At 49.6% G+C, this 20,608-nt stretch overlaps 2 protein-coding genes across 2 annotated transcripts in view; one reads left to right on the top strand and one right to left on the bottom strand.

Annotated features, from left to right (window-relative positions):
- ndufc1 (NADH:ubiquinone oxidoreductase subunit C1) overlaps positions 1–20,608 on the top strand; it is a 442,230-nt gene that overhangs the window by 365,383 nt on the left and 56,239 nt on the right. The window lies entirely within an intron of this gene.
- naa15a (N-alpha-acetyltransferase 15, NatA auxiliary subunit a) overlaps positions 1–20,608 on the bottom strand; it is a 63,889-nt gene that overhangs the window by 20,711 nt on the left and 22,570 nt on the right. The window contains exons 6-10 of the mRNA XM_078404721.1: positions 17,239–17,392; positions 8,570–8,689; positions 6,905–7,000; positions 3,736–3,842; positions 3,581–3,653 (exon numbers count right to left, since the gene is read on the bottom strand). Coding sequence (XP_078260847.1) covers positions 3,581–3,653; positions 3,736–3,842; positions 6,905–7,000; positions 8,570–8,689; positions 17,239–17,392 — 550 coding nt within the window. The remainder of the gene's footprint in view (positions 1–3,580; positions 3,654–3,735; positions 3,843–6,904; positions 7,001–8,569; positions 8,690–17,238; positions 17,393–20,608) is intronic.

The raw sequence follows: 20,608 nt of genomic DNA, 5'->3' as shown, positions 1-20,608 counted from the left end.
ATCAGGATTGAACCTAGATCACTGAAGCTGAGACAGCAGTGTCAGCTGTTGCACAACTTTGCCATCCTGTAAAATATTGTATTTGTACCAAATTGTGCTGACATAGCTGTAAATTGGTGTTTTATACACTCCTACGTTTATCTCTGGGTCTACGGATAAACGCAAAGTTCCAATTTAGTCTAATGTTTATCTACATATTCTGCCCTCAGGTATCGGGACATATGTTCTCAACATTTGTTATTCTACATATATCATGTATTCCTTTGTCACCTCCCTAAATGCATTGACACTCGTGTCTCCAGTTTGAGTTCCATTTGTACATTATTTGTATTGATTTATTGTTGCCACAAATACCAAGATAAAGTCAAAAACTGTGCTTTCCAGTGAAATCTAACAAGTCACAAGTGCAATCAAGCCATTACACAAGTACATATCTCAAAAATCGAGAATGTTTAATTGTCATATGTGCCGGCAATAAAATAATGAAATTCTTACTTGCTGCAGTTTTACAGGCCCATTAACAGAATAACACACAATATACTATACAATAAATTAACAAACAGTACTACTAGGAAATCGGACCATAATCATGCAAAAACAGCAAATCGTGAAATGGAAAAATACTAGAGTGACGAATATGGTGTTACTCTGTTATAGCATTAGTCACAGAGACTGTGCAGATTTTTTTTTTAAGTGCAAAGGCTGCAATGAGGTAGGTTGGGAGATCAGGACTACGCCCTTGGTTAATTAGGGGACCTTTCGGTAGTTTGATAATGGCAGGGAAGAAGCTATTCCTGAATTTGATGGAATGTGCTTTCAAGCTTTTGTATTTCCTGTGTTATGGTGGAGGGGAGAAGAGGAAATGTTTAGCTTATAAAAGGGTCCTTAATTATGCTGGCTGCTTTCCTGCGGCAGCATGAAATGCGAGTGGAGTTATTTGGTAGGGAAGGGTGTGGTAGAACGGGCTGGATTGTGTCAAATTATCTGGATCTGCCCAGACAATCTATGTATATCTTCCTGTAGCCTGGCACCTTTGTTCCTCACTAAACATTTGAGCTGCCAGTTTTGGTGTCACTACAGACCTTGTAATTGTGAAACCTATATTTAAGACCACACCATGGTGGTGCATTGTGTCCAGGGTTTAATCATGATCTGCAGTGCCATCTCTACTCACTGCAGTGGTCTGGGGTTCCTCCCACATCCAGAAACATGTAAATTGGTTGGTTAATTGGCCACTAATTTTGGCCCTTGTATGTAGCTGCATGGTAGAATCTGGAGGAAGTAGATGAGAATACAAGGAGAATAAAAAGTGTTGGATTAATGATGGGATGCAGGATGGTTGCTACAGACTTGGTGGATCATAAAACCTGTTTGCATATAGAATGATTGTGATTCTTCCATTTAAAATTTCACAAAAAACAACTGAGTTGGTTTGGGGCCTTACAGAATCCCACTGCACACAGTAACTTCTCCCATTTCAGTTACCGTTACCCACCCTATTTTTAATGAACGTCACTTTCTCAGGAATTCTATAAACTGGCTTTCTTGATCAGCCAAAGATAGACACAAAATGCTGGACTCAGCGGGACAGGCAGCATCTCTGGAGAGAAGGAATGGGTGACGTTTCGGGTCGAGGCCCTTCTTCAGACTGAGAGTCAGGGGAGCGGGAGATGCAGAGATAAGGTAGTGTAAGGTGTGAGAACGAGACATCAAGGTGGGTGATCAAGGAAAATGTAGAAAAGATCATTGTTAGCTCGGAGAAGGTAACAACAAAGCAGAGATAAAATGTAATCAGGGACAGTCAGATGGATGGGAGAACTGGGATTGGGAGGGATGGAGAGAGAGGGAAAGCAAGGGCTACTTGAAGTTAGAAAAGTTAATATTCATACCGCTGGGCTATAAGCTGCCCAAGCAAATACGAGATGCTGTTCCTCTAATTTATGCTGGGCCTCACTCTGACAATGGAGAAGGCCCAGGACAGAAAGGTCAGTGTGGGAATGGAATGGGGAGTTAAAAGTGTTTAGCAACGGGGAAATCAGGTAGGTTTAGGCGGACTGAGCGGAGGTGTTCAGCGAAACGATCGCCGAGCCTGCACTTGGTCTCACCGATATATAGGAGTCCACACCTGGATACAGTCGATGAGGTTGAAGGAAGTGCAAGTGAACCTCTGCCTCACCTGAAAAGACTGTTGGGGTCCTTGGAGAGTCGAGGGAGGAAGTATAGGGACAGGTGTTGCATCTCCTGCAGTTGCAGGGGAAAGTACCTGGGGAGGGTATGGTTTGGGTGGGAAGGGATGTTAACCAGAGAGTTTCGTAGGGAACGGTCTCTGCAGAAAGGGGTGGAGATAGGAAGATGCAGCTAGTGTTGGGATCCTGTTAGAGATGGTGAAAATGTTGGGAGGATTATGTGCTGTATGCGACGGCTGATGGGGTGAAAGGTGAGGACTAGGGGGACTCAGTCCTTGTTGCGACTGGGGTTGCGGGCTATCTCGGGAGACCCTAGTGAGGGCCTCATCTATGATTGAAGAAGGTTCTCGACCCGAAATGTCCCCCCATTCCTTCTCTCCAGGGATTCTGCCTGTCCGCTGTTACTCCAAGGTTTTGTATCTTCGGTTTAAACCAGCATCTGCAGTTCCATCCTACACATTTCCTGATCACCCATGCAAGCTTTTAATTAAACTCGGTACAAGGCTTTCATTTAGCTTTGTCTTGCATAAATATATTGGAAAGAATGCTACTGCTACTCACTTACAGGATGCTTAATTTGTATTTCTCCAGGTAACAGTTGTTTAAAATTAGAATAACTCTAAACTTGCTTCATGTTGATCACATAAAAGTTCCTGTATTTTTAACATTGTCATTTGTGAAATCTACTTTCAATTTATGATAACTGAAACGGGAGACTTAATCACAAACTATGCTGGTTGAATGTACTATTTTAATTAATGAAATCCAGCAATGAAGATCCGTCAGTTTTGCCTCTTGCCAAACTGCACCTATAATTTACTCCTCTGAGATTGGGCTACATCCTTACATTAAACATGTTCTATTTAAATAAATACAAATATCTTAGTAGTTTGCTTTAGAAGTTCTAAAACAATTAACAGTGGTAGTTGTCAAAACAAATTATATCTCATATGGATGCACCAAAGTGTTAACTTGCATTTAGTTTACGTTACATCTGACCCAGGAATATTTGATGGTTAAGTTGCCAAATAAATGTGGAAATATTTAGCAAACTAAGAATCCAGAAATTTATCCTAATGACATCAGATTTCAATGTTCATACACTTAAACAAAAACAATTTGCGATGAGCCAATGACGAGAAACTGGATGGAAATTAATTTATTACTCTTTGGAAATCTTTAGAAAAATAAAGATGAGTACCCTAGTTGATTGTACCAAGGACATGACAACAACATACATGACTTCACAAAAATATGTTTCAGGATATGTGGTGCAATTAAAATCTGACTTTGAGGTTACTGATGAAAAGAGCCACATGCTGTTGGATGGAGATGATGGCATAGTTTTGGAAAGGTTCAAAGCATACATTATGCATACAAAATATTAGACTTACCATTAGGGTTGAACAAGTTGCAACTTTTCAAAGAGGTTTCATATCCAACTACTAATTCTTCTAGTATTGACACCTACACACAGAAAAAAACACATTTAATGTTTTACTCAAACAAAAAAAATAATGCTCTGATATTAACATGAAGGAATTCTTACCTTCTCCTTATCACAATACAAAGATTTTAGGGTCGTAAACACAGGAGGACAACCTTTGCTGAAATTAATCCTTAAATACTTGTCCAAAACTTCTCTGAATTTTTCACCTGACAGAAAGAGAAATGAAGCAGATATAACCAATGGTTTAAAATTATAGGGCAAGCAAAACTATTCTAAAAATGCCTTGGAGAGACAAGACCACCGGGGAGTCTATTCCATAATACCATGAACCCACTCACGGTAGTCTCAGGAAGTTTATGAAATTAAAGAATATCTTTATTATGTCTTTCATAAGATGTCAGATTGAAGAGCAAAGTGGAATTATTTGTTTGTATTGGCACAATACTGCTCCACAAATAATAATAGAGGAAATACTGTAAAGGTGCTCACACGCACTTTTATGTTAAACAATACAGTAAACCCTCATTATAAGAGACAGGTGTTAGAAACAGTGTCTTTTATTACCAATTGTCCTTATAACAGAGTAAGGGATTACCAAATAGTATCATTGAACAAGTGGCAGGAACAAAGAATAACAAAGGACACAAAGTGCAGGAGTAACTCAGCAGGACAGACAGCATGTCTGGAGAACATGAGATAGGTGATATTTCAGGTTGAGACCCTTCTTCAGACTCTCGGTGTAAAAACTGGGCTTGGAATCCAGGTGAGTTGACGGCCCCGGCCCACTGGCAGCCGGGAGTGGCAAGGATCAGCAGAGTCATTGGTCGCAGTCCGCAGGCAGCCGGGGTGCAGGTAAGAGTGAGCCGAGGTGCTGGTAGGCGTAGCCTGGAGCGGCCGAGGAAGCTGTGTGGGCCAGCAGTGGCAGTCATAGGTTTAGCCTGGAAGCAGTCGAGTAGATGGTGCGGGCCGCCATCAGCAGCCCAGACTGGTGGCGAAGGTCAATAGGTTTGGCGTGGAAGCAGCCAGGGAGGGGGTGGCGTCGGCAGCCTGACCAGGTGGTTAAAGTCGGTCGGGCTGGTCTGGAAGTGGCAGCTCCGATAACCCCAGCCACAGTGAGACCAGGGAGGCGGCGAACGTTGGCAGTGTCTCCCTGCGCCACTCCGTGTCTCGGCCTAATGGTGGTCGGGTGGGCAGTGCAATCCAGCAGTGGGTCTCAATCCGAACGTCACCTATCCATGCTCTCCACAGATGCTGCCTGATCAGCTGAGTTACTCCAGCACTTTGTGTTCCTGCATCATTTCACAAGTGTTGATTGAGGCATTTCTGGCCTCCCACAGTAACAAACAGCCTGTGTGCGTTCTTTAAAGAGACATAGGTGACTGATTACTGTGAGGATGCTCCGTCCTCTATAACCAAAATCAGGCATAAAGAGATCCATAATAACGAGGGTTTACAGGAAAGATGTTGTCAAGCTGGAAAGGGTACACAGAAGATTGATGAGGATGTTGCCAGGACACGAGGGTCTGAGCTATACGAAAAGATTGAGTAGGCTGGGAGTCTATTCCTTTGAGCATAGGAGGATGAGGGTTGATCTTATAAAGGTGTATAAAATCATGAGTGGAATAGATCGGGTAGATGCACAGTCTCTTGCCCGGAGTAGGGGAATCAAGGACCAGAGGACATAGATTTAAGGTGAAGGGGAAAAGATTTAATAGGAATATGAGGGGTAACGTTTTCACACAAAAGGTGGTGGGTGTATGGAACGAGCTGCCAGAGCTACCAGTTGAGGCAGGGGTTATCGTAACATTTAAGAAACATTTATACAGGTGCATGGATAGCACAGGTTTAGAGGGAGTTGGGCCAAATGCCAGCAGGCAGGACTAGTGTATATGGGCCATGTTGGCCGGTGTAGGTGAGTTGGACCGAAGGACGCTTCTCCATAATGTATCGCAATGACTCTACTGCACATTAAAAATCTTTTTTGGCAAATAAGGTCAGGAGATAGAACTAAATCTGGAAGGATATCACCAACACCTATTTAGCTAGAGGCAGAGTATCAACTGCAAGTACACAAAATACTTTGCAATTGAGAACTGAATATGCCAGGAACATTCATTAGATCAATTATCATCTGGGTAGAGAGAAAATAATAAAACCTACTTTAGTTTGGGACAGCGGAGGGTAAACAACACATTACTGTTCATTTTGCAAGGGATGTTCAAGACTTTATAGAACTGCTAATAAAATTAGACCCTGGAAGGAATAACATTTATATTTTGGAGCAAGTGTAAATTAAAAGAATGACCCGATTAGAATGGGAAGATTTCATTGAGATCGTAAGATATACTGCATTATATATTTTTTACAAAAGCTTAAAAACCTCTCCCGCACTGTGTAATTTTTAATTTAACCTTGATGACAATATTACTTGGAAGAAACAGTAAATTACTATTCCTTGAGGTCCACTATCCCAATTAACAATGCTTGGCCAATTCAGAAATGCTGCAACATTTTGCTGATGGAATTACATTTAAATCTGTTCCTCGAAGTCCCCATTTTTTCACTAGCCACTTCATCGTATTACATTGATGCTTGGAAAACTAGTCCAATATTCATTCTTAAGTTTATTTGTCAACAAATAATCAATGATCAATATGCAATGCAAAGGTTTTGCCATTGCACGTAACCTTGAAATTAGAGTGTTTATTAGCTGACTAAAGTGAGCTTTTGCACACAAAAACCTGTTGAAATAACCACTGCACCCACTTTGGAGAATGTTAACAATTATTTGTACATACATAATACCTCTTTTTTTTGCAGGATTCTATTTCCAACCATTAATGATACTAATGCAACTTAATACTTGCTAAATACTGCATTATTTAAATGTAGACTCTCTTTTCCACTTCGCTATGTGAATTAATGAATGTCATTTGCGGCTTCAGATAGCCAGAGACCGCTTAGCCAGCAATAAGCATACCTCTGCTCATCTTAAGGGGAAGCTTTCCTCCATGCCAGCTGCCAGAACAGTTACTGCACTGCAGATCGTAAATTCCCAACTGTTAACTTTAGTTATGTATCACATTGCCTGATTTGCTGAATATTTCTAGCAAATCTTTCCAGTGCAACTGAGCCCTTACACAGTCAAATAAGCAGATCATTATTTTAATAAACAAAATTATTTTCTAGATGTTAATATCTTTTAGTTATGACAGTTCAAGGCCCCGATCACATACAGAAGAGAAATTGAAAAAATGAATTCACTCACCAGATAAAAAGTTAAGAGGTAGCCTTCTAGGTACTAGCCCTTTAGGATACTTTGTCCAAGCATTTTCATAGACACCGAGTCGCTCTTCTACATTGACTAAAAACAGATATTATTTTTCAAAAAGGTTAAATAAATTCCACAGAGCAAAAATACATACCGTTTTTTAAAAACTTGGTTTTCATCGCCTTAGTTACACTTTGATAAGTAAGCCACACAGTTATGATGACATAATTCCTCAGTGAGTTAACTGGTATCACAACAGGGAGTAAGTTACCTTACTGTATTTTGGATTCAGCTCTCCTACTTTCAGAAATGAGAATAGAAGGAAACGCAACAGCAACGGTCTTGTCCTTGATCACTGACAATTAATTTACTTAAGTATACATGTGTTGACAATGGCCAAGAACCACATCAAGCCCAATTCTAATATATTTTCCCTTCACTTCAGGTTGAATCATACTCATATCTTAAAAAGATAGTGCAAAATTGGAAAGAAGCAAACTCTTCTTGCCAGAGCATTTTACACGATCAACCATTCAGTTCCCAGAGCAAATAATCAAACCACTGAGCTTTGCTACTAATATCCAGTCAATCTTCCTTCCTAACCTAATTTCTCAAAAATATTCTACGGTTATTTTAAGGAGAAAATATAGAGAGATATTCTTGGGTTACTTTTAATCCAGTCCCCAACCACATCTCTAAAAAAAAACTTCATTCATACCTGCACTAACTTTTGTATAATTTGTTGGTTTTCAAAAAATGAACGTCTGTTACTACCACCAAATCTTGTCATTGCAGCTTGGAGAGCACCGAAAAATGGCAAGCATTTTCAATCATACCTTTGCTTTGTAAAGTATCAAATTACTATTTTCAGAATGTATAATTTACATTTTTGTGTGTTCTATATTCTTCCCAGCCCAGTCCTACAAAATACGAAATCTGGTCAGATTTTGAACTATGTTATATGCCAGAAATTTGTTCATATAAACTTTATGAAATTACATCAAGACTAATTAATGAAAATCAATCTTGTATCATCTCTCATTTCAAACCCAGGTTTCCTTTCTCTTTCCTTCTCCTGTCCAAGAAGATCCTCATCACCCGTTAGCACCTTATCCCAGTCAAGACCCCAAACGTGCTGTGTGGGGGACAGACAATTAAAATCCATAGTATAATTCCTCAAGATGAGTATGTTGAATATCATTGCTAAGCAGTTCTGAGGGATCATGTAATAGAAACATAGAAAATAGGTGCAGGAGGAGGCCATTTGGCCCTTCGAGCCAGCACCACATTCATTGTGATCATGGCTGATCATCCACAATCAGTAACCTGTGCCTGCCTTCTCCCCATATCCCTTGATTCCGCTAGCCCCTAGAGCTCTATCTAACTGTTTTTTTAAATTCATCCAGTGAATTGGCCTCTACTGCCTTCTGTGACAGAGAATTACACAAATTCACATCCCTCTGGGTGAAAAAGTTCTTTCTCATCTCAGTTTTAAATGGTCTCCTCTTTATTCTTAGACTGTGGCCCCTGGTTCTGGACTCCCTCAACATTGGGAACATTAAAATATTGGGAGTATTAAAATATAACCCATTGTAGCTAAAATCCCATACCGTGAAAAAAGCTGCAGCAAACAATTCATCCAAGCTTTCAACCATCACTCACCAGGTCTCAGAGCCTTTTCTAATCCTTCATAATAGGCCCAGTTTTCAGGATTTCTCTCCAACAATCGCCTGTACACTTCTGCAGCCTCTTTTAATCTGTTCAGTTTTAACATCAGCTCTCCTATTTTCAAACCACATCATATTTTACATCCTTAGTGTTATAATATTATTACCATTTGTACAGCACATAATAATTTGGAATAAAATATGTTAATCACCGTGTTCAGTGTGTTTTACTTTAGGAGAGGGACCAAGGTGTTAAAAGACCAATATGCATCATTTTAAGAAAATTATATATAATGTGCACTATTATATTCTAACCATTTAAGAAAACAGAAAAAGTAGTTGTCATTTAACAAACAAAAACCATTCATAAAATCAGGAAGAGACTTCTATTCTAATCATACATAGAATTGAGATTTCACAAAAAAAAGCTAAATGTTTCTATCTATCTATCTAAACATAGCACAAAAAGTAAGGAAATTTGTGTTTGGTAGATTATTTCTTTGTTGTAACAATGCTTCTTGGCAATAAATCTTATACCGTTGGAAAGCCTGTTTATTTCCCTTTTAAATGGTGCCACATTTGTAAGGAACATGCATTTGTGGGATGAGCAGCAGAGCTGAGTATGTGGGTTGCGCCCATGAAAAATCTGCCAAATCTTCTCTGCCAATGCCAAACAGCTTATTCTGCCATTGACTCTTGTTCGGTGTTGTTTGGTGGATTGGATGATTGAAGTCTGAAGAAACAAGACATATTGGCAATTTAACAATTTATTCATTTAATAAACAGGAGCCTCAGTAGCGTGTGGAAGAACCATACACAGCCACAACAGCCTGGCACCTCCTCCTCATGCTGGTCACCAGCCTGGTCACACACTGTTGTGGGATGGCATCCCATTCTTCAACCAGCATTTGTCGCAAGTCAGCCAACGTGGTTGTGTTGGTCACTCTGGCACGAACAGCACGCCCAAGCTGATACCACAAGTGTTCAATGGGGTTGAGGTCAGGACTGCTGGCAGGCCATTCCATCCTCTCCACTCCCAAATTCTGGAGGTAGTCTCTGAGAAACCCTGCTCTGTGGGGGCGAGCATTGTCATCTTGGAGGATAGAGTTCGGTCCCAGACTGTGGAGATATGGGATTGCCACTGGTTGCAGAATCTCATCTCGATATCTCTCTGCATTGAGATTGCCTCCAATGATGACAAGCCTCGTTTTTCCACTGAGGGAGATGCCGCCCGACACCATCACACTGCCTCCACCAAAAGATGTTACTCTATCGGTGCAGCAATCAGCATAGCGTTCTCCGCGTCTTCTCCACACTTTGACCCTATGGAGCGTAGAGCCAAGGCACCTGGGCCAAGTGTCACTACCTGCTGAGGTTCTACCAGTCCCCGGTGTTGCGAAGGATGGGCCTGGCGCAGATACCATGCAACGTGCAACTGGTGCAGATACCATGCAGCTGGACATTGCCGCACCATCTGTCGCTCGTGGAAAGGTTCTTCCGGACCAACACCTTTGACAAGTCCATCGGGCAGTGGTCAGCAACGAACGTCCTGCAGGCACTGCAGAGAAATGACTCCATGGATCCTGTGGCGTGGTTCCGAGCAGACTGCCCAGCTTGTCTGGCAAAATACCTCATCGCCAGAACTCACCAACAAGCACCAAGACCTGGCTTGGCTGGTGGTGAGGGAAGCACTCCCAGTCAGATCCTTCCTGCACCGCCGGAGCCTCACTACCAGTGCACGCTGCCCTCGGGAGGGCTGCTATGGAGAGGAGACGGTTGCCCACCTCTTCAGTGTGTGGATTTGCCAAGAGAGTCTGGAGAGGTTAGCAGGGGTCCCTGTCACAATTTATTCCGAGCAGCTCCGTCACAGAGGACTCTGATCTACGGACTGTTCCCAGGGACGCATTCAAAGACTGACATCAAGTGCTGCTGGAAGGTCATGAACTCGGTGAAAGACGCTCTTTGGTCTGCCCGAACTTTGTTGACCTCCCAGCGGAACGAGCTGACCATCGGGGAATGTTGCTGACGAGCCCGCTGCAAACTGCAGGTGTACGTGCTGAGGGACGCACTGAAGCTTGGTACAGCCAACGCCAAGGGTCTGTGGGGAGGACCACAGTCTAGGGTCCTTCCACTGCTGCACATGGGGGGCAGGGTGTGGTGGAGACGCCCTTCCAAATAAGAGAAGGGATTCTGTACCTGTATGGAATGTACAATCTCCGGGAATGTCGGATGGAGTTTTGAAAAGAAAATGTTTTGTAAATGTTTATTTCTGGAATAAAATATTTTTTGATTAAAAAAAAAAATGTCCCTGGAAGTCAGCCGCGTTCGACGTCACAATGGAAGCCGCCCGAGTGACGGGAGTGGCTGTCAATGGGGGGGGGGGGGGGGGGTGCTGAGCCATCGAGCTGAAACTTTAAGAAATGCACTCCCCCCCCCATGCCCGGCCGGGAAGACCGGCACCCGTCTCGGCGTGCACCGTGCCTGACCTTCCTCCCGTCGTGCAATTCGGTGGCAACAGGGTCAAAGTAGATGGCCATCGCCGCCAAGCTCCCGCCACAGGAGAGGTTTCCACCCAACGGCTCCACAGCTCGCTCTGGCAGACATGATGCCAGCCCTGGGCCGAGGTGAGTGGCTCCCACTCCCCTTTCCTGTTGACCCTCACCCGCCCATAGCCCCGGGGGACACTCCCCGGCCGCCACCGGATCCACGGATTGTCAGTTGGGGGAGCGTTGCCGGGCCCACAGGAGAGGCTTGCACCCAATGTGGGTTGCCGCACCTGCAGGAGGTTTGCACGGAGGGTTGCCGGGCCCGCAGGAGATTTAAAAATCACTTTTTAAACTTTAATACTTACGTAAGATGGCTGTCGCATTCGCAAGTGCGCATTTGGGGGAGTGTTGCCGCTCGGATGGGGGTGGGACCCGCATGAGTGATGTGAGTGACGGCCAATGAGAGGGGGGGTTGAGGAGAGCTGTCCTGCTGCTGGCCACAGGACAGGTTTGGACGGAGGGTTGGCAGGCCCGGGGAGAGATTTGCACCCAAATCTACATCAAAACGTAAACGAGAGCGCCACAATTTTAGCACCACCTTAATCACCATTGTCCTGGTGACTGTTAATGAAAAGTTTCATTTAAAGTGGTCTTATATTTTTAAGGTTAGAGATTTTAAAGTTGAAAAATTACCCTTAACCGATTACTTAAAGGTCCTTAGCATGTGACGTCACAACGGGACACGCATTACTTTAATTGTGTGTCGTCGTCCCCCCCCCCGCCCGGAGGAGCGTGGCACGAGAGAAGGCAAAGGAAGATAGCCCCTGGCAGGCCGCCCGGGGCCGGGGTCAGTGGTTCCCTCTCCCCTTTCCCACACCCGGCCCCGGGGGTGACTCCGACCAGGAGGGAGATGGTCGTCGTCGACTGATCGTTCCCCTCGGTCTCCTAGAGGGGAAGGGGGAGGGGAAGGAGCGGAGGGGGGGAGAGAGCGGAGGGGAGGGGAGAGCGGAGGGGAGGGGAGAGCGGAGGGGAGGGGAGAGCGGAGGGGAGGGGAGAGCGGAGGGGAGGGGGAGAGCGGAGGGGAGGGGAGAGCGGAGGGGAGGGGAGAGCGGAGGGGAGGGGAGAGCGGGAGGGGGGGAGAGCGGAGGGGGGGAGAGCGGAGGGGGGGAGAGCGGAGGGGGGGAGAGCGGAGGGGGGGAGAGCGGAGGGGGGGAGAGCGGTGGGGGGGGAGCGGAGGGGGGGGAGCGGAGGGGGGAGAGCGGAGGGGGGAGAGCGGAGGGGGGGAGAGCGGAGGGGGGGAGAGCGGAGGGGGGGAGAGCGGAGGGGGGGGAGGCGGAGGGGGGAGAGCGGAGGGGGGGAGGCGGGAGGGGGGGAGGGAGAGGGGGGGAGGGGGGGGAGAGCGGAGGGGGGGGAGAGCGGAGGGGGGGGAGAGCGGAGGGGGGGAGAGCGGAGGGGGGGAGAGCAGGGGGGGAGAGCAGGGGGGGAGAGCAGAGGGGGGGAGAGCAGAGGGGGGGGAGAGCAGAGGGGGGGAGAGCAGAGGGGGGAGAGCAGAGGGGGGGAGAGCAGAGGGGGGGAGAGCAGAGGGGGGGAGAGCAGAGGGGGGGAGAGCAGAGGGGGGGAGAGCAGAGGGGGGGAGAGCAGAGGGGGGGAGAGCAGAGGGGGGAGAGCAGAGGGGGGGAGAGCAGAGGGGGGGAGAGCAGAGGGGGGGAGAGCAGAGGGGGGGAGAGCAGAGGGGGGAGAGCAGGGGGGGGAGAGCAGGGGGGGAGAGCAGAGGGGGGAGAGCAGAGGGGGGAGAGCAGAGGGGGGAGAGCAGAGGGGGAGAGCAGAGGGGGAGAGCAGAGGGGGGAGAGCAGAGGGGGGAGAGCAGAGGGGGGAGAGCAGAGGGGGAGAGCAGAGGGGGGAGAGCAGAGGGGGGAGAGCAGAGGGGGGAGAGCAGAGGGGGGAGAGCAGAGGGGGAGAGCAGAGGGGGGGAGAGCAGAGGGGGGGAGAGCAGAGGGGGGGAGAGCAGAGGGGGGGGAGAGCAGAGGGGGGGAGAGCAGAGGGGGGGGAGAGCAGAGGGGGGGAGAGCAGAGGGGGGGGAGAGCAGAGGGGGGGAGAGCAGAGGGGGGGAGAGCAGAGGGGGGGAGAGCAGAGGGGGGGAGAGCAGAGGGGGGGAGAGCAGAGGGGGGGAGAGCAGAGGGGGGAGAGCAGAGGGGGGAGAGCAGAGGGGGGAGAGCAGAGGGGGGGAGAGCAGAGGGGGGGAGAGCAGAGGGGGGGAGAGCAGAGGGGGGGAGAGCAGAGGGGGGGAGAGCAGAGGGGGGGAGAGCAGAGGGGGGGAGAGCAGAGGGGGGGAGAGCAGAGGGGGGGAGAGCAGAGGGGGGGAGAGCAGAGGGGGGGAGAGCAGAGGGGGGGAGAGCAGAGGGGGGGAGAGCAGAGGGGGGGAGAGCAGAGGGGGGGAGAGCAGAGGGGGGGAGAGCAGAGGGGGGGAGAGCAGAGGGGGGGAGAGCAGAGGGGGGGAGAGCAGAGGGGGGGAGAGCAGAGGGGGGGAGAGCAGAGGGGGGGAGAGCAGAGGGGGGGAGAGCAGAGGGGGGGAGAGCAGAGGGGGGGAGAGCAGAGGGGGGGAGAGCAGAGGGGGGGAGAGCAGAGGGGGGGAGAGCAGAGGGGGGGAGAGCAGAGGGGGGGAGAGCAGAGGGGGGGAGAGCAGAGGGGGGGAGAGCAGAGGGGGGGAGAGCAGAGGGGGGGAGAGCAGAGGGGGGGAGAGCAGAGGGGGGGAGAGCAGAGGGGGGGAGAGCAGAGGGGGGGAGAGCAGAGGGGGGGAGAGCAGAGGGGGGGAGAGCAGAGGGGGGGAGAGCAGAGGGGGGGAGAGCAGAGGGGGGAGAGCAGAGGGGGGGAGAGCAGAGGGGGGGAGAGCAGAGGGGGGGAGAGCAGAGGGGGGGAGAGCAGAGGGGGGGAGAGCAGAGGGGGGGAGAGCAGAGGGGGGGAGAGCAGAGGGGGGGAGAGCAGAGGGGGGGAGAGCAGAGGGGGGGAGAGCAGAGGGGGGGAGAGCAGAGGGGGGGAGAGCAGAGGGGGGGAGAGCAGAGGGGGGGAGAGCAGAGGGGGGGAGAGCAGAGGGGGGGAGAGCAGAGGGGGGGAGAGCAGAGGGGGGGAGAGCAGAGGGGGGGAGAGCAGAGGGGGGGAGAGCAGAGGGGGGGAGAGCAGAGGGGGGGAGAGCAGAGGGGGGGAGAGCAGAGGGGGGGAGAGCAGAGGGGGGGAGAGCAGAGGGGGGGAGAGCAGAGGGGGGGAGAGCAGAGGGGGGGAGAGCAGAGGGGGGGAGAGCAGAGGGGGGGAGAGCAGAGGGGGGAGAGCAGAGGGGGGGAGAGCAGAGGGGGGGAGAGCAGAGGGGGGGAGAGCAGAGGGGGGGAGAGCAGAGGGGGGGAGAGCAGAGGGGGGGAGAGCAGAGGGGGGGAGAGCAGAGGGGGGGAGAGCAGAGGGGGGGAGAGCAGAGGGGGGGAGAGCAGAGGGGGGGAGAGCAGAGGGGGGGAGAGCAGAGGGGGGGAGAGCAGAGGGGGGGAGAGCAGAGGGGGGGAGAGCAGAGGGGGGGAGAGCAGAGGGGGGAGAGCAGAGGGGGGGAGAGCAGAGGGGGGGAGAGCAGAGGGGGGGAGAGCAGAGGGGGGAGAGCAGAGGGGGGGAGAGCAGAGGGGGGGAGAGCAGAGGGGGGGAGAGCAGAGGGGGGGAGAGCAGAGGGGGGGAGAGCAGAGGGGGGGAGAGCAGAGGGGGGGAGAGCAGAGGGGGGGAGAGCAGAGGGGGGGAGAGCAGAGGGGGGGAGAGCAGAGGGGGGGAGAGCAGAGGGGGGGAGAGCAGAGGGGGGGAGAGCAGAGGGGGGGAGAGCAGAGGGGGGGAGAGCAGAGGGGGGGAGAGCAGAGGGGGGGAGAGCAGAGGGGGGGAGAGCAGAGGGGGGAGAGCAGAGGGGGGGAGAGCAGAGGGGGGGAGAGCAGAGGGGGGGAGAGCAGAGGGGGGAGAGCAGAGGGGGGGAGAGCAGAGGGGGGGAGAGCAGAGGGGGGGAGAGCAGAGGGGGGGAGAGCAGAGGGGGGGAGAGCAGAGGGGGGGAGAGCAGAGGGGGGGAGAGCAGAGGGGGGGAGAGCAGAGGGGGGGAGAGCAGAGGGGGGGAGAGCAGAGGGGGGGAGAGCAGAGGGGGGGAGAGCAGAGGGGGGGAGAGCAGAGGGGGGGAGAGCAGAGGGGGGGAGAGCAGAGGGGGGGAGAGCAGAGGGGGGGAGAGCAGAGGGGGGGAGAGCAGAGGGGGGGAGAGCAGAGGGGGGGAGAGCAGAGGGGGGGAGAGCAGAGGGGGGGAGAGCAGAGGGGGGGAGAGCAGAGGGGGGGAGAGCAGAGGGGGGGAGAGCAGAGGGGGGGAGAGCAGAGGGGGGGAGAGCAGAGGGGGGGAGAGCAGAGGGGGGGAGAGCAGAGGGGGGGAGAGCAGAGGGGGGGAGAGCAGAGGGGGGGAGAGCAGAGGGGGGGAGAGCAGAGGGGGGGAGAGCAGAGGGGGGGAGAGCAGAGGGGGGGAGAGCAGAGGGGGGGAGAGCAGAGGGGGGGAGAGCAGAGGGGGGGAGAGCAGAGGGGGGGAGAGCAGAGGGGGGAGAGCAGAGGGGGAGAGCAGAGGGGGGAGAGCAGAGGGGGGAGAGCAGAGGGGGGAGAGCAGAGGGGGGAGAGCAGAGGGGGGAGAGCAGAGGGGGGAGAGCAGAGGGGGGGAGAGCAGAGGGGGGGAGAGCAGAGGGGGGAGAGCAGAGGGGGGAGAGCAGAGGGGGGGAGAGCAGAGGGGGGGAGAGCAGAGGGGGGGAGAGCAGAGGGGGGGAGAGCAGAGGGGGGGAGAGCAGAGGGGGGGAGAGCAGAGGGGGGGAGAGCAGAGGGGGGGAGAGCAGAGGGGGGGAGAGCAGAGGGGGGGAGAGCAGAGGGGGGGAGAGCAGAGGGGGGGAGAGCAGAGGGGGGGAGAGCAGAGGGGGGGAGAGCAGAGGGGGGGAGAGCAGAGGGGGGGAGAGCAGAGGGGGGGAGAGCAGAGGGGGGGAGAGCAGAGGGGGGGAGAGCAGAGGGGGGGAGAGCAGAGGGGGGGAGAGCAGAGGGGGGGAGAGCAGAGGGGGGGAGAGCAGAGGGGGGGAGAGCAGAGGGGGGGAGAGCAGAGGGGGGGAGAGCAGAGGGGGGGAGAGCAGAGGGGGGGAGAGCAGAGGGGGGGAGAGCAGAGGGGGGGAGAGCAGAGGGGGGGAGAGCAGAGGGGGGGAGAGCAGAGGGGGGGAGAGCAGAGGGGGGAGAGCAGAGGGGGGAGAGCAGAGGGGGGAGAGCAGAGGGGGGAGAGCAGAGGGGGGAGAGCAGAGGGGGGAGAGCAGAGGGGGGAGAGCAGAGGGGGGAGAGCAGAGGGGGAGAGCAGAGGGGGGAGAGCAGAGGGGGGAGAGCAGAGGGGGGAGAGCAGAGGGGGGAGAGCAGAGGGGGGAGAGCAGAGGGGGGAGAGCAGAGGGGGGAGAGCAGAGGGGGGAGAGCAGAGGGGGGAGAGCAGAGGGGGGAGAGCAGAGGGGGGAGAGCAGAGGGGGGAGAGCAGAGGGGGGAGAGCAGAGGGGGGAGAGCAGAGGGGGGAGAGCAGAGGGGGGAGAGCAGAGGGGGGAGAGCAGAGGGGGGAGAGCAGAGGGGGGAGAGCAGAGGGGGGAGAGCAGAGGGGGGAGAGCAGAGGGGGGAGAGCAGAGGGGGGAGAGCAGAGGGGGGAGAGCAGAGGGGGGAGAGCAGAGGGGGGAGAGCAGAGGGGGGAGAGCAGAGGGGGGAGAGCAGAGGGGGGAGAGCAGAGGGGGGAGAGCAGAGGGGGGAGAGCAGAGGGGGGAGAGCAGAGGGGGGAGAGCAGAGGGGGGAGAGCAGAGGGGGGAGAGCAGAGGGGGGAGAGCAGAGGGGGGAGAGCAGAGGGGGGAGAGCAGAGGGGGGAGAGCAGAGGGGGGAGAGCAGAGGGGGGAGAGCAGAGGGGGGAGAGCAGAGGGGGGAGAGCAGAGGGGGGGGAGCAGAGGGGGGGGAGCAGAGGGGGGGGAGACCGGAGGGGGGGGAGACCGGAGGGGGGGGAGTGGGGGAGGGGAGGGTGCTACACCAATGCAGGAGAGCTTTGTGCCCGATGTGTCCACCCTGTCTAGTTTTGCACATAGCAAAGTGAAATATCAGGAGTTTCCAAAAGTTACAAGCATACAAATAATTGCATTACCTTGGCACTCCTCCACAGCTAGTTTGTCACAAATTTGCTTTTCATGATTGTCAAGATGTTCCAAGGCTTCTCTATACATTCCTCCTTCCCGCAACACTTGGTTCTGGTAAAGCAGCAGTTCACTATATTCATAATCAATTTTATCAGGAGAAGCCTTAAAAAGATAAAAGGAATTCATAAAATCTTTTGATTTTTGGAACAGGAACATTTCAGTTCTGCTTAAGAGCTACAATACAAAATCAATTCCTTTCTTTACCCCATGACAATAGTTGTTACTTTGCTGGAAGGTTTAACGTTTGAAAGAACTGAATACACAATATTCAATTGTTTAAAAGTTAATAATTTGTTTTCTTCTTTTTCTTTTAAATTCGTCCTTCAGTCATGTAACCTTGCACTTTAAAAACATCAACTTATATTACCCATTTTGCCAGATCTTTACTTTTGCGCTCCTTAGCCTTAAGATCTGGACATCACATGTGTGTTTTTGCTTCAAGGTTAAACATTTGCATACATATTCTTTAAATGCAGTTTCCTGGATTTTCCGACGGAATCTCTGCATCAACAGCTGTTGCTTTTGTTTTTTAAAGAGATCAAGAGAATGCAGTCCACATCCAAATGCAAATCAGAAATGCATATCCAAGAATCTTACAATTGATTTTCAACACCGTAGCTTGAATACAAAAAGAAAAATCTGCTTTATAGCAAAAATACCTAACAATAACAAACTGATGATCAAAATATCTAGTGGCACCCAAGAAACAAAGACTGAGAGTCAAGAATTCTGAAGGTCTCTCAAACCTCTAAAGCATCTTCTCCACACTACAGGATTGTACATTTCTCACAAACTACAATGCTCCAAGACCAGCACCCTAGTCTCTCTGATCTCAGTGTGCCTCAGCTATTATTGATCAGATTCTTGGAACACAAATTGTCCTTCCAACAGTCTTATATCCATCCTAATGTTCTTAATGTACCCATGATTATTGGGGCATTAGACTGAACCTAGTAATGCCTCGATCTCTAAAATCCTTCCAGTGTAGAATTATCAGAACCTAGCATCACTAATACTGTTAATTCATATCCCTATGAATATTACTTATATTAACATCTGCTGCATCCAATTCATTTATCAGAATACTAAATGTTACATTTGAATCGTCTACCTACTCAAAACTGTGTAATACTATTATATTTTGGTTACATCTTCATTACTCTAGCCAAATTTACAAACGTCTCTACATGAACATGCATAGGAATAAAAGGAAAATGCAGACATGTTGCTGTCCTCATGGAAGACACACAAAGTTGGGAAATATACAGAAGTATCATGGGTCTAAAAGAATGAGGAACAAGGGGACATTCATATTAATTTAAAAATTGCGCGAAAAGCAATGTGTCTGAAGCTGGTAAATCAAGGAACTAGTGGGTGTAGGATAGTGTTAATGTACGGGGATCGCTGGGCGGCACGGACTTGGAGGGCCGAAAAGGCCTGTTTCCGGCTGTATATATATGATATGATATGATAAATGTGGAGTTTTGAAAGAAACTAACTGAATGTGTACAAAAGATTTCCCATTGGCTGTAGGGATAATGTGTCCTCTGGTTATCAACTTCCAAAATTCTGCAGATCCTGCACGTGTTCATGAAGATTGGAAGTGAGCAAATGTGACTGATCAATTAGCCTAAGCACAACAGCACAGAAAAAACTGAAATCTGCGCAATGAACGATGCAAAAGAACAGAGAAAAAAGATTTGATCAGTATTAGCATGGATTTATGAAAAAATACCATTTGATAAATTATTTTTGTTAAGGATGTCACAAACAAAGTATAACGTAATAGATATAAGTACTTTGATTTTCAGAAAATATTTGATAAGATTCCATGAGGTCAACAAGGAAACAAAACAATGTGCCAGAGGGTAATATAGATTGGAAATGTTTGATAAAACCGAAAGCAGACATGTCTTTCAGATTGGCAGACTGCGACTTTCACAGGGATCAGTCCTGTACTACAACTAGTTACAATCTATATCAATATTTCATTGAAGGGATCAATGGTAATTTTTGCTGACGATACAAAACTAGGTGGGACTGAGTTTGGAGGAGGATATTTACCTCATTATACATACAAGCTAAATCGATGGGATAAAGCAGTGAATGGAAATATGCACAAGGTTTTGTGCTTAGGTTTAAGAATAAGGGGTAGGCCATTTAGGACTGAGATGAGGAAAAACTTTTTCACCCAGAGTTGTGAATCTGTGGAATTTTCTGCCACAGAAGGCAGTGGGGGCCAATTCACTGGATGTTTAAGAGTGTTAGATATAGCTCTTAGGGCTAACGGAATCAAGGGATGTGGGGAAAAGGCAGGAACGGGGTATTGATTTTGGATGATCAGCCATCATCATATTGAATGGTGCTGGCTAGAAGGGCTGAATGGCCAAATGGCCTGCTCCTGCACCTATTTTCTATGTTTCTATGGTGAATAAAGCAGAAGCAGTTTTATTAAATGGCAAAGGATCAAGGTAAAGGTAAAGTGCAGGTGAAGCAAGAAATTACATTAACAAAAGGTTTGTTGGTATTTATTTGGAGACAAATTCAGGAGCAAAGATACTTTTGTCTGGATCTGAAGAAAACACAATTTACTTCATAAGCAGAAAACTAAACAGACAACAGTTTCAGGGTCCATGAATATACCATCACAATCAAGAATTTAGCAAAAACTCCCAACACTGCCATGATGATTTACTCCACCAAACTACAATCAATAGAATTGCCTGCAGTGTTGAATTAATCCTGTTACCCCAAGACAGCACCGTTGCAACTTCCCTTTGCAGAGAAATTATCTACTAATTTCCATTCTGGCCTTCGCATGCAATACTGCTAATTTCAGCCATCTGCTATTAAATGTAAGAATTTATTTTAAAAAGGAAGGTGGTTGGAAAGAGTTGATTAATTATATTAGCCAGGGAAATAAACCCCAAAGGGAAACTATCAATAAGAATTGTAGTCCAAGGTTTTTACATATTAAAAAAAACAAACGAGATAACCAACCAGCAAAGCAGAACTCAAGCAGAAGTGATGTTATATATTAAAGGAACGGGTTAAAGAGAAACAAGATCTGTAAAAATAAGAAAGCATAAAGCAGTCATCTACAATAGCAAACTCTTCTTAAGCTATGGCTGGAATCAATGGATCACCATAGAATAAAGTGCAGCTGAGAAATACTCAAGAATTCAAATGGAATTTAAATTTGGTTGTGGTACCAAAGAATCATATTGAAGTTTCATCACCACTATAGATTACACACAATTACTGAGTATGGTGTGTGCTTGGATAAAATTCTAAGGGTCAACACATTCCTCTATGTCA

Source organism: Rhinoraja longicauda, chromosome 1 (assembly GCF_053455715.1).
Source record: "Rhinoraja longicauda isolate Sanriku21f chromosome 1, sRhiLon1.1, whole genome shotgun sequence".
NCBI lineage: Eukaryota > Metazoa > Chordata > Chondrichthyes > Rajiformes > Arhynchobatidae > Rhinoraja > Rhinoraja longicauda.
The sequence above is the reverse complement of the archived record's forward strand: the minus strand, read 5'-3'. Positions and strand labels throughout refer to the sequence as shown.